This window comes from Micromys minutus (genome assembly GCF_963924665.1).
Source record: "Micromys minutus genome assembly, chromosome: 23".
NCBI lineage: Eukaryota > Metazoa > Chordata > Mammalia > Rodentia > Muridae > Micromys > Micromys minutus.
The window spans coordinates 102501-116736 of NC_137958.1; the positions used below are offsets into that span (position 1 = coordinate 102501).

At 42.6% G+C, this 14236-nt stretch overlaps 1 protein-coding gene across 1 annotated transcript in view; it reads right to left on the minus strand.

Moving 5' to 3' along the window:
• The window catches only part of PTPRM (protein tyrosine phosphatase receptor type M), a gene marked incomplete at its 3' end in the record, with an annotated part of 489137 nt that overhangs the window by 84936 nt on the left and 389965 nt on the right, over positions 1-14236 (minus strand). Inside the window, exons 12-13 of the mRNA XM_080936340.1 lie at positions 10321-10594; positions 8444-8480 (exon numbers count right to left, since the gene is read on the minus strand). Coding sequence (XP_080792466.1) covers positions 8444-8480; positions 10321-10594 — 311 coding nt within the window. The remainder of the gene's footprint in view (positions 1-8443; positions 8481-10320; positions 10595-14236) is intronic.

The following is a 14236-nucleotide window of genomic DNA, read 5'->3' on the forward strand; positions in this document are numbered from 1 at the left end:
ATTCATGGGAGACAATACAAAATGAGACTGTAAGTGTTGTGGGACCCTCCTTGGTACCTAGAAGGGGCCAATGACTGTCCTAAAATGACTGAATGGAGTCTTGGACTTGGGAATAAATCTACAGGAAAACAGTCTGATGGCTGAGAAGCCTGACAGATGTAATAGTAAATCATTGGTGAGATGTAAATGCATCTGGGCAGGCCAAATCATCAATAATCAGCAACAAATATGGAAGAGTAAGTTTTGTCTTTTCTTGAGTTTTGAGTTATTCTGACCCATGATTTCTTTGAATCTTCATAAACCAAATAACACAGGTGGGCTGCCTGCACCCAGGAGGGGAATGTGGCAGTGCTTTGTGGCTCTGTCCTTCCTACAACAGTTAAAATGATCACATGCTCTGCTTCTGAGAGCTGCGTTGTCAAACATCTTGTTAATCACAAATTTTACAGAGGAAGCTTGCTCTGGAGGGTCACTGGCTTTCTGTTTAGTAAGCACTACAATTTGTGTGATGGCCAAAGAACACATGGAAGACAGAGAAAGGGCAGCTCAACCATGTTCCCTTTTAGGACGGGGCAGCTCATCTTTCATGACTTGCTTACAATACTGTGGTTTAGTGATATGTCATAGGGGAAAGGAGGTTTGATTTCCCTGGGGGCCTCCAGATAGTCCTCTGTTGGGCATCTAACTGGAATAACATTAGTCAGTGTCTACATGTAAGAGCCATGGGGCTATGCTAAGAAAGGCAATGCCCCTCCTTTAGTTACTTTATTATTGGAGAGACATATCAGATGTTTGGGAGAAGGGGCTTGAACTGGTAAGAGAAATGTGCTTAGAATCAACCTGGAAGAAAGAGAAACATCAAATAAGCCTGGCTCTTGGGTCCTAGATAGAAAGCTGAAGATATGCTTAGACTTATGTTGCAGAAGGAGTAGAATTATTCTATACTTCTTTATCTTCTCAACCAGTAGTTTTCTTGAATCACAGTTTCCTGATTTTCCAACCTACGGCAACCGAGGCAGTTACGATTTCTCATCATGAATTAAGTGCAGTGTGCTTAAGTAAATATTAAGGGTTTTTCCTGATACATGGAAAAATATGCTGATGTGGACTTATACTGGGGGAGTAGCTGGGAATTTCCTACTTGGCTTTAGTAAAGCCTATAACACACAGTAGTAGCCTGCAGTACCTGTGTCCTTTGAGAACAGATTTCTGAGTCCTGACTGTGTAATAAGTGTAGCAGTTTTGGCCATGGCTTGTTTTTGTTACAGGGCAAAGTATTCTAGACTTCACTGAGCACTCACTTGCATCTGGAGTAATTTACTGGACTTTTCTAGCTCTGACATATACTCTGCTTTCTTACACTACAGATTAGTGCCATGGTGGGCTCTGTGACTCTAAGCTAGTCTTTCAAGGTTTCTTAACTTTGTTTATGTGGTACATTTTACTCACAAATGTGCCACTATTCTATGGAAGTGCTTGGCTTTGCACCAAGGATGTAAGGAATGCAATCAGTTTGGCAATAATGTACACCCTAGACAACGTTGGTGGCTCTGCTCTATAATACTGGCAGATAAGATTGTGTATTACTAATGAGTGTGCAAACACTATCCCAGAAGATGAGAAATAAGCTTTTCTAGCTCTCAAATCTCAATGCCTTTCAAGATTAATTTGGAATAATGGGAATGCATTTTATTTCAGTATTTTCATTGAAATCCTATCAATTGATGTCTCGGCTATTCCAAGTCCAGCAAAATTCATTTCTATTTAACATTAGAGTAGAAAGGAACATAACAACAGACCAAACACACAATGAGAGCATGCAGTAGGGTCAGACTTAATGCATGAATATTAATGTGCATACAGAAGAGGCCAAGCATGTCACTGAAGTTAATGCGAGCAAAGGTCTGCGCCAGGGGGTCTAGAACATTCTAAACAGGCCTTAAGCAAGGGGGGAAATGTAGAGGGGAAACGAAGCTGAGCAAAATGAGCGGGAGATGGGCAAGATGACTCGTCTATACTTGAACATCTGACCTGTTAGTTGGCCGTCGCCTGCAGCAGGGGCGATGCGAATGTAAGGTGTTGTAAGCTGAGTCACGATTATCGCAGCTAAGGCAAAGGAGGATTCCCAGGTCAGCATGCATGAGGGAAAAAAAAAGCCAGACTGAAGCTAGGCTAGCAAGAAGAATTCCCATCAGTATAGCAAACCATCTCAACTTTGTTCCAAAAATAACAAGAAAAGAAAAGGAAAGGAAAAAGAAAGAAAGAAAGAAAAAACACATACAGCAAGGTTTTCATCTTCTGAATTCTCTTCTCTTAAGCCGCGCAGTCAGGTTTCTAACTCTGATGTTGTTGGAAGCTTTGCCTGACGTCTTGGATTGATGAACCAGAGAACAGAAAATGTAAAGCACCCATTCCCCAAATGTGCATTTCTGCATTGAGCTGAGGGCTCACATGTGTCCAGCCACAACTGACTGGTAAGACTTCCTTGCTAATGCGTATGAGTCAAACGCTTAAAACTGCGTTGCTATGTTATGGTGCAACTCGCCTCCTATAACCACCTGTATAGAAAACCATATTCCTTCAGTAAATACATTTTTATGTAACTTCTCTGATTAAGTTTCTTATAGCTTTCTATAAAGAACCCTTTTATTTTGTATGAAAAGAAAAAATAACATGTCTCAAGGACAAAACAGAAGCTCCCCCTTGACATCATCTGATGTGCTCAGAGAAATATTTAAGATATTCGAAGTGGACCATGCTGGCCTCTTTGTGTGCCCACACAGCACAGTGGTTGCTTGTATTTAAGCCATTAACATTTATGACATACAGATATTGAAAAAAAATAGAAAATTAAAACGTCAGTTGTAACACGATACAGCTGGAAAATGATGCAAAGAAAATATATTGGCGAATTAAGAATAGGCTTACATGAAAGATTACTAATTTACATGGAGCAGCCCGGGTACTATTAGAGATGTGACAGCGAATGAGGAAAATAGATCATCTACCATCTGCAGACAATTAAACCCCAAACTGCCTCTGCACAGCACTTCCAGCCACCCCTCCACAGCACTCAGTGGTGTTTGCTGCTCCTTATAGCTCATGCCTAGAGCAGCTGAGCTAAGGCAGGGCCTGACTGTTGCTCTCACCTACCAGCACTTCATTTTGGCTGCACCTGTGAGATGAGCGAGCCGTTTGATCAGAGTGTCTCAAAGCATCACCAAGATCATTTCCTGGTCTGACACATTCTGCAGCTCTGCTTGTGTTGCTTCTGGGGCTTGTAGTGACATTGGTGCCAGTTCTGGGTTCTAGACACGTGGGGGTTTTGTTTGGTCATAGACTGGTATAGTTCTCGTAGATTTTGGATCGCTCATACGAACATGTGATCTGCTCTACTTTTGTTTAAAGAAAAGATTGTTTTTATAGAAAAGTAGAACACGTGTCTATACCAAAAAAGGCTCCTCGGATAAACCAAATATGCCCAGAAGAAGCTATGAACAGCAGAAATTCATAATTAGAAAAGAACTCAAATAATAATCTGACATGGAGCCTATTGTTAGCATTAGGAAATATCTCTCTAGCCTGTTTCTGCTTTGGAGAATATATTTGTGATTACTAGTTTTAGTTCAATCAAAACATTTGACTGTTGTCGGTGGGGCTACTAACTGCTTTTATAAATAAAGTTTTATCAGAACACAGCCAAATTCAATTATTTAGGTATTACCTGTGACCACTCTTGTCCACCAAGACAGAGAGAGCCAAGACCACTTGTGACAAATTAAGTCACATTCTATAAAGCCTAAAAAAATTATTCTTGATTAGTTAGCTAATTAGTAATTAATCTTTCAATTTATCTTTAGTGCTGGAAATTGAACTCAGAGCCTGGTGTATGCAAAGAAAGTACCACTGAGTTATAGTCCCCTAAAATCTCTAGGATTTTCCTTGGAAACTAAGAGCTTTCTGACCTTACTTTGACATGCCAATAAGATTAATGCAGAAGAGAGAGTATTACTAAACTTGGTAAAATTAAGCCAGGTATTTTAACCTAATCCTTTGAAGAGAAATACTAGAGTGATTAATGTGAACTCTACTTTAGGTATGGTTGCCCATAAGGCCCAAGAAACAACAGAGGCTTAAACCTGTGAATTGCCCCCGAGGTTGGGCATAAAGTGATCGTGAATTTACAGAGCTGCTATTTCCCAAACTTTATTTGTGTTACTCATGAAGAATGTGTTTGGGGACTAAGGAACTAGGGACATGCGGAGCTATTTAGCTTTTTATATTTTAGAGCCTTTCAGGGGTTAAGACATTCCTAGTTTTATATTAGGAAGACAATTTCAGATCAGGAAAAGAAAATATTTCTTCACAAAAACCTCTGAACGCTGCTGTGCTAAGTCCTTAGCCTAAGCCTAAACAATGGTGGATTAGCACAGGCAAGTGTCCGACTCTCTCTTTTGTTTGCTCCTGCATTGAATGTGGGTAATTAAAAAGGAATCTTAATTAGCTTTACATCTCAACAGACATTCTTCTCCGCTCTTTATCAACCCACTTCCTCTCTGCAGATGGCCTAGAAAGGAGGGATTTCTTTGAACAAAAGAACAAAAAGAAAAATAGTGTTGGAGAAACTTCTTCAACAGCCTAGCGATTTAAAAAAATAAATAAATAGAATAAATAAAACATTCACATTTCTGAATACAGTCAGAAATTGTGTCAGAACAATAGAAATCCTTCAGTTTCTTCAAGGTCTCCCAGCAAAGCACGTTCACCTTCAGCGTGAATTGAAGTCAAATAAAACACCAAACTTACAAACAAGCAAGGTATTTTCACTATAGAACGTGCACTAACCTTAAAAACTGAGTCTCAGAATGATAATTTGTTTTTCTCATGTCTAAGGGTGACAGTCTGACTTGCCAGCTCATTTGGGAAAGAATTTAGTATGTATTTATATGCAGATTTGGTTTTTTATTCCTAGCTGCCCAGTTAGGCAACACACTGAAGGAAAGGACAAAGCCAAGGTTTATGACCTTGCTGTGCACCAAAGCCCAACTCATAAGAAATCCCCAACCCCTTATCAAAATTTTTACAAATTGGTACAGCCGTGCGTCTAGACTTCGGAGTTTAGATTACATGTAGCCTGCAGAGGCAGCACAGGATTCTTAAGCAGAGAACAGCACTAATGGCTGCATCATCAGGAGAGACAGCTGCCATTCCAGCTCACAGAGCGCTGTCTATGGGAGACTGATGTAGGCATCTCAAGGTGGATGCCATATTAATTGGAATGGATATGCCTCATTTAACCCAGAATAAAATTTATAAGACAGACTTTGATTCTTAAGTTTATTTTGTCAGCTTAGAATTGCTCATCCATAAAGTCTTCTACAATCACTCGGAAAGGTTTCTATCCTAACAGCTATTTTTCTTATTAAGGAGCTGTAAATATATAAAAGTTAAAGGAAACACATCACTATCATTATTCAGATGTGAACCAAATGAGAGTCAAAAGGACTGAACTAATAACATTGTGTGGTTTATAAAAACATAACAAACATCTAGAGAAGTAAAAATAGTTCAAAGATCCATCATTTCATGGTACAGACAGGAATTGGCTAGTTATATATAAATCTCAAGTAGGTCCAGTTACATGGATCCTTCTTCTAATCAAGAGAAGGGAGTCTGTAATGTGTCTATCAGCAACAATCAGACTGAAGGTCTTACCAGTTTGACTCTTCCCTAGATCCACAAATGAAAGAAAGAGGCATTAAAACATTAGCAACCTGCCTGAACAGGGATGGTTGCAGTAATACCACCTTAGCTTTTGTTTCCCTGTGTCTGATTTTTATAACTCTTTATATTTGAGATGATGAATGTCAAAATACATCTTTGGAATGTGATTAAAATAATCACAACACTAAATTTATAAAGAGTATGAAATCTTGTCTTAAGAGACACCCTCTTCGTGAAAACAAATCCACCTCCAGGCCTCCTCTGTAAAGACACTTGTTAGCTGTGGCTTCCCAGGAGCCATGAAGTCTCCCAACCCACAAGCTCTGGTACACGGGAAATCGGTGTGTACTGGAAGCTCAGGCAAGCCACCATGCATGCTTGAGGTGTTGGAACTCTTATATTTCAGATGTCTTTATCCTTTGTCACTAAAGTTATTAGAGACCCCCATTTCTCTGTTTTGACCTAACAGTTTAAATGAAATCCTGAGCTACAGATGGAGCGCTGTTTTAGTGAAAGGAAGGGAACCTGTTCTTATAGGGAAAAAGCTGACTCATTAGTGTGTCCTGAAATGGAGTTGCTGAAGACTTGCCTGCAGGTGCATAAAATCACACCAGTGTCTGGAGAGAGACTGTCTCCTGAGGTGTCTACGCAACTGCATGTTTTTAGGAGACAGAAGTCAAGGCATCAGGCAGGGAATCCTAATCTGTGTGGTCCCTCCCCAACAAAGATGCTATTTGGATAGAGTTTGCTGCTGTGTAAATGTTTGCAAATGACTCAGAAAATATGAGTGGAGAATACTTAGCCAATCAGGTCATCTGATTGCCTAATCACTCTTTGGTGAATTGAAAAACAAATTACAATATTGATGAAATCTGGCTAATGGGAGAAAATGGCCCAAATCACCATCTAATTCAATCTATTGTGAAAACAGCAAACTTGTCAGGTTTCCATATTTACTAGGATGTGGTTTATATAATTGTTTAATGGTGACAACAAGCAGGGTGACAGACATTTCAATGCGTTCATATGAGGTTGGGCAGTGACTCAATTCTGATAGAAGGTCGGATGATTACGTTCTTTGGGTATCATCCACACTGCAGCAGCAGCAGTGGGAGAGGCTCTAGGTCAGTTGACCTCAGACCCACACAGTCTTCACTGTAAATCTGAGAGAAGTGGTTGTCCCTATCTCCAGCTTAAGACAATGCTAATGAAAGGGATGGGGGCATGTTCCCAAGGACTTGTGAAATGCGCAGCCCTGATGATACGCTGAAGGTATTATCGGGTCACACCTGCCACTGGATTTACTTTTGAGACCACAGCTTAGTGGGATGAACAATGCAGTTCTGCAGGGGACTCCTCTTGAGCAGGTGCTGCATGTCTGAGAGTACGGTGGCTGCTTAGTTCAAGAGCTTTGTAATGCTGTAATATTATTTATTTGGTGATACCATTACGATATAATAATTGTTAGTTGGTAGCATATGGCAGTTGACATAGTGATAACCATAATCTCATTTACTACTCATCCACTATAAATAATGTCATTCAATTGGTAAAGACTTTAGAAAAAATAAAGTGTCCAGAACATTCTGTGGAGATCCATTGGACTGGAGAGGAAACAAGTAAACACCAGGTGAGCACTTGGCCTCAAGCTTGTGGCATGACACACAGCCAGAAAGCATCTGTAATTCTGGATGGAAAAGGCCATGGCTGTTCATAGAATAAGAATGCATGAGGAGTTAGAGAACCTCAGGAGCATCCCAGCATACTGGAACAATGTCCCAGAGGTTGGACAGTGACAGTGCCAAAGAACTCATCCTCTGTGACCAGATTAAATCTCAAGTCACAGACTCTAGGCAAATTCTGTCCTTCATGTCTTCTGAAATCATCAAACCCTCTTTACCACCCTCCTGGCCGCTCTGATGGTCTAAAAGAACGTGCTTAGTGGCAAGTGTTAATGTATAACGCAGTATCTGAGTGTAGCATTTATGCTTCCGAGCACTTTTCCAGACACTCCTGTGTTTGATGGCGAAAACATGAGGCTGGTGAGCCACCCCTTACACAAGTTCCAGGACACACATGTCTGTGCCTTCTTCAGAGTGTGTGGTGGTCGGTCGCCTCAGTTACAATCACCCCCGGGTCCGGGGTTCATCAGTGAAAGCAGCCCAGTCTTTACGATGCCGTTACAGCTAGATCAAAGCACAGTGGCCTGCACCCATAACCCCAGATACTTGGGCGGGTCTCTTGGGACTAGCTGTTTGGGTCTAGCCTGAGCATCATGGTGATGCTTCATCTCAAAAAAAAAAAAAAAAAAAAAAAAAAAAAAGTGTGCAGGGGAGGGGTGATATTTTACTCTTTTATATATGAAGATTCACTGCACATGGATCTACCAGCCATATGCAAATGTTTAAAAACATACACTGACATCACAGAATATTAATATTCTTAAATAACTTTTATAGAGATAGTCACTGAAAACTGCTTGGGGCTATAGCAGTACGTCTTTTTATTGTAAAAGATATCTACCTACATAAAGCAGTATCAACTAACATAAGACTCTAATGTCTACATACATGTATGTATGCGCACATTTGATATATATCCATAATCTTATTTCAGTAAAGTTCTTAACATATCTTCAGATGTTTTAAAACACAGTATTAAATCAACTTCAGGGACACAAACAAAGAAAGGAATGGGCTATCCCAAAGTTTCAACCTACCTTTTGTGGCCACTCGGACACAGTCAATTTTGGTTTCCTGTATCAAATGAAGAAGGGGAAATTATTATCCAGATTGTATTTAAATCAAGGAAAATGAAGTTCTAATTGATAAACTCTAATAAAAAGTCTCAGTGCTTCACGTGAGGCCTTTACTCAGTGCAGCGCTCAGATCTGCTTTCAGATACCAGCAGTGGGATACCAGACACTTCTGGGCCATGGAGAGAGAAGTGACACTTCTCTCCATCCGGCGGCCCTCAACTCCTTCTCTAGCCCTGTCCCTGCTTCCTGTGTGACCACCACTGGAGAAGAGTTCTGTGTCCCACACTTCCCTGCCTCACACTGGCAAAGATCAGGTGGATGTCACACCTGGATCTGAGCCCTGGCAGTGTGAGCAGGGCAGTGTGATCAGGGCAGAGAGAGCAGGGCAGTGTGAGCAGGGCAGCGTGAGCAGGGCAGAGAGAGCAGGGCAGTGTGAGCAGGGCAGCGTGAGCAGGGCAGAGAGAGCAGGGCAGAGAGAGCAGGGCAGCGTGAGCAGGGCAGAGAGAGCAGGGCAGTGTGAGCAGGGCAGAGAGAGCAGGACAGAGAGAGCAGGGCAGCGTGAGCAGGGCAGAGAGAGCAGGGCAGAGAGAGCAGGGCAGTGTGAGCAGGGCAGAGAGAGCAGGGCAGTGTGAGCAGGGCAGCGTGAGCAGGGCAGCGTGAGCAGGGCAGAGAGAGCAGGGCAGTGTGAGCAGGGCAGTGTGAGCAGGGCAGCGTGAGCAGGGCAACGTGAGCAGGGCAGAGAGAGCAGGGCAGCGTGAGCAGGGCAGCGTGAGCAGGGCAGAGAGAGCAGGGCAGTGTAAGCAGGGCAGAGAGAGCAGGGCAGAGAGAGCAGGGCAGTGTGAGCAGGGCAGTGTGAGCAGGGCAGAGAGAGCAGGGCAGTGTGAGCAGGGCAGCGTGAGCAGGGCAGCGTGAGCAGGGCAGAGAGAGCAGGGCAGCGTGAGCAGGGCAGCGTGAGCAGGGCAGAGAGCAGGGCAGCGTGAGCAGGGCAGAGAGAGCAGGGCAGCGTGAGCAGGGCAGTGTGAGCAGAGCAGAGAGAGCAGGGCAGCGTGAGCAGGGCAGCGTGAGCAGGGCAGAGAGCAGGGCAGCGTGAGCAGGGCAGAGAGAGCAGGGCAGCGTGAGCAGGGCAGTGTGAGCAGAGCAGAGAGAGCAGGGCAGAGAGAGCAGGGCAGTGTGAGCAGGGCAGCGTGAGCAGGGCAGTGTGAGCAGGGCAGCGTGAGCAGGGCAGCGTGAGCAGGGCAGCGTGAGCAGGGCAGCGTGAGCAGGGCAGCGTGTAGCAAGCATTTCCTTCCATATCGAGTTTGCAGAGTGAACAGGAAAACAGGCAATTTCAGTATTGACTCAACAATGTCCTTTCTCTCTGCTTCCACTTTATTTTCCTAAAGCCCCTTTCTTTTAGGGAAAAACAAGACACCTAATTTAGTCAGCTACAGGATGTATGAAGTCTTGGAGCTGAGGCAATGGGACAAAATTATGCATCCAAGACAGATGTTGTGGATCTCACAAAATTTTAAATGAGCTGAATGTATGTGTCGTAGCTAAACTATTTTGTTCAAAATAGTCAGCTAAGCAGAATGACTAGCCCACTTTCAGTAATAAGAAAACTAGAAAATGATAACTATCATGTTGACAAGATGCTCTCCTAAAGCACAAGCAAAACCCACATATATTTATTTTTTTCCATCAGTTCCCCTTGATAAAATGATTCTCAAAAATATAAAAAAATTGTTCCTACTTGGAACACACAGAAGCTGAAGTTTGATTGGAATCTTGTCTCCTTTAACCAATTTTTCATGAATAATATCAAGAACCTCATCCACATCACCAGCTTCCACACTTACCCCATTGGCTCTACTAGCAGCTTGGTAATAAATTCTGTAGCTTTTATGGGGGAGAAGGGGAGTGTTCCAGTAGCCATTGTATGTCTTATTGTCACCAATGGTGAATGGTTGTGCAGCTTGGAGGCTGTCTGCAGGAAACTCTGCAGCAAAGTAGTATTGTGAGTTCAGGATGGAAGCGTTCTGGAAGTGAATCGGCACTGGGTAACACTTCAAGATCTCTGTTGTCTTCTTAGTTCTCCGAGGACGTTCTTCCTCAACAACAATTTGATAGACACTGGATAAAGCAAAGAGAAGCATCCATGATATTTCATGGTCACCGAACTATCCACTCTGCTTTCAGTTGTCAGGAATTTGAACACATCAGGGACAAAGAACACAGTGGACCTAGTGCCTAGACACAGTGGCCCCTGCTCAGTGCTCTTCCTCAGCCATTTCCCATGGGAAATAACATAATGACTGTGTGTGGGTAAGTGTGCATGTGCATGTGTGGGCACCTGTGCACATATGTGTGCATGGTTCTGGAGGCCAGACAGCAACCTTGGCTGCCACCTCTCATGAGTCTTCCACCTGCAATTTTTTTTATACAGGTCTTTCACTGGAACCAGGGGCTGAGTGTTGCTCCTCTCTCCCTAACATTGCTACCACAAGTGTGTCATCATACTGACTGAGCATTTTATATGGAGGTTTGGCACAGGATGCAGGTCTTCATGCATATGCAGCGAGGACTTTATAGACTCTCCCCCATAACCTCTAATTTACACACTTAATGGGAGAAACAAAATTCAAAACTTAAAAAAAAAAGACACTGGACAACTTCTGGTGTTATTTTCTCACATGTAACTGAAGAAGAGTTTGTACAGAATTAATTCAACTTAATCAATGAGTGAAATTACATTAACCATAGGTTTGTAAAGAAAGAAGTCACATGTTATTCCCTTGAAGCATAGCTGCATAAAATGCATGGGAAATTTACAAGTTACAGCACACAACATCAGTGCTGGTAAAGATCTTCCTTCCTGTCTGCTCCTATGTCCTCTGCTCTTGCCCAACAATGGAAAGAGACCTAAGAAAAGGAAGCAAAGGGATTGGAATGTCCACAGCTGGGGTTATGGAGTTACAGCGGTTTCCCGAGAGAAATCAGAAGCAATACTAGGTGAATCATGTGTAGAGTAGACGAGGACTGCTGAATCCCCATAAAGAGCAGGTGGGGACAATCGTCCTTGGCCCCCATGGCTCCCCTTGAAAAGCCCAAATACTGAAATAACTTTGGGAGAACAAGGAGACTTGAGATGATGAATTTTTAAAAATTTAATGTCTTAATATTTTCTAGAATGATGAACGTAAGCATTTTTATAGGGACAAAAAAGGAGTATTTTCTCTTGAGAAAATTAAAGTGAGAGGGGGAAGAGAGAGACAGAGACAGAGAGAACTTTGCACAAACTAAATCAAAATTAGATAAAAAATCCTTCCAGGCAGAGAGATGCTTCTTTTGTGGAATCAGATGGTGAGTCCTTAGGGCAATGAGGTAATCCAGGAAGTGGTCAGACAATGAATGTTGACATGGAATGTGCCTGTCACCCCACTTTCCTAGGGGCATCTTCTGCTGGTGTCACCTGCAGTCAACCAATCTGTCTACCTCATGGAGCACAAGCACTTCACACAGTCCGTTACAGTCATAAAATGCATGCTGGCATTAGCTCACTAAAAAGCAATTCTTTTAGAGCATCCGAGTGACTGCTGTGGATGCTGCTAGTCCAGTCTTTACAGAAGATGAAGCAGATGACTGCCAGTGACGTAAAACAGATGAAATGGGAATGAGGTGGAGTCAACTCTTCCTCACATAAAAGATTCCCGATTGGTCTTGTTAGGTACAAGGCTCTACCAAATCTTCTAGATTGTCTGGATGATACAAGAAATATTAAAGGAGGTGTTTATGAAGCCTCGAGTTGGGCCAGGACACAGAGTGGAAGACTGAAAGGCCAACCTGCATCTCTGTCTCTCTCTACCTGACTTCTTACATCTATAAACACTTGTGCACACTGATTTAAAAACAAATGTGAATGCTGACACATTGACACACCTCTCATTGAGAAGTTGCCCTGCTTAGTGATGCATGAGGCAGAGGAAATACAGTGTGTACCTCTATCACTTGGGCAGCCAAACACCAGGTAACGGCCAAGAAATGGAATCTGATGTTGACAAAACACAAATGGGTGATCCAGCCAATAGGCAATGCCCCAGGCCACATTGTGTGAGACACTTCAAAGGCTAAGGCTTCAGAAGTGTGTGGTTCTGATAGCCTCTAAGGAGTTGTCTCACACACTCTGTGCAGACCCAGTATTTTAGTATTTCATGCTGAGGCATAACTGTTTACAGCTTCTAAATCTCTCAGTGTTTCTGATCCACATTAACAGGAGTGGGCAAATAGGTTAGTGACAGTTTGCTTTCAGAGGCTTAGTTCCCTTCATCCAACTGCAATTCCCACACTCTTAGTCTTGATTCTCAAAAAAGAGAGAGATTAAAGATGAATAGAAAAAGCATATTAACATTTTTATAAGATACTGTCATCACCATCCTATGATTTGGTAAATAAACTTTTATCAGAAGCCTGTGTATATAGAAAAAAAACAATCCATGCAGGACCTGGTGGCATTCATAATTTCAGGAGCTCACTGATGGACTTCAAATATAGACATCTACTGCAGATAAGTCGGCCTGGAGCAGTACGGGCCAGAAACAACACAACAGCCAGAGTGGAGCGCCAGGGCTAAAGAGAAATTCTAAATGATACCTGCCCCTTAGCTGCTGGCAAGCATGGAAGAACTTTTAACCAGGCATTCTCTTTAGCAAACAGCATTTGAGAAAGTTTGTGCTTTTTCTTGAACCAGAAAATTTGAGAATTTGTTTTTGTTGAGACTTGAGGCAAATTGGGCAAGACTACATCTCCTAGCATCTGAAAGTTTCAATTAATCTAAGGCATTCTTATGATTTTCTATGAAAACAGAGGAGTAGGTGGATTTCTATGGTTTATTGCATGTATTTAAATACTTTATTCAACATAGAGCAACAGTTTTCATAAAATGGACAAACCACAACAGCCTCTCACTTTGCAAAGAGTTTCTCTGCTCAAAAGAATGAATTGTACCACCATTTTCTTACAGAGTCGGAGTTTCCAGTTTGTTTGTTATTTGACACAATTGCCAGGGTCTTGATTTAGAAGTAACTTCTAGAAGCACACACGAGACAAAGCAGCTCTGTAAAGATGCAGTTGAGGAAAATGTTGCCAAAGTCAGTTCACCTGACTTCTAATCAAGAGCCTGCAGTCGTAGTTTGCCTGTCTCATAAAGCCATAGCAGGCTTAGTGGCAAAGTGACAGCAGGGGCTCCACAGCTCCCTCTGTTCCTCAGTTATGGGCCAAGGGATGTCGGCTCTCACTGACCACGCATCCCACAGTAGGCATGGTGGGAGACATCTGCCACATGCAGAGTCTTCCTTCCTCTTGCACACACAATCACTATACAATCTGGCTTCAACTTTTAGATGTAAATTACCTTGGGTACTTAATGGAGAGCCTTTCTCTTTTATCACATCAAGAGAGTTATCAATGATATTGCTATTTTTGACCTCATACCATAAATGACCTCCAGGGACGTACGCTCCCGACTTCAATAACCAGGCTGCTGTCTTCTTGTCTCTCACAAGGAAAACCCCTACTAAGAATCATTCATCTTTTGGGAGTTTGTGCCACAGAGCATATGTGGAGAGCAGAGGAGAACTTGTGAGGGCTAGATCTACCACTGGGGAATCAAACTCAAGCAATTATGTTCAGCAGTAAGTATGGAATATGTTTCTTCTCTTGGGTTATCCATAGCATCTCCCTCCTCTTATTGGGGCTTGTTTATCTCAGGACAGCTTC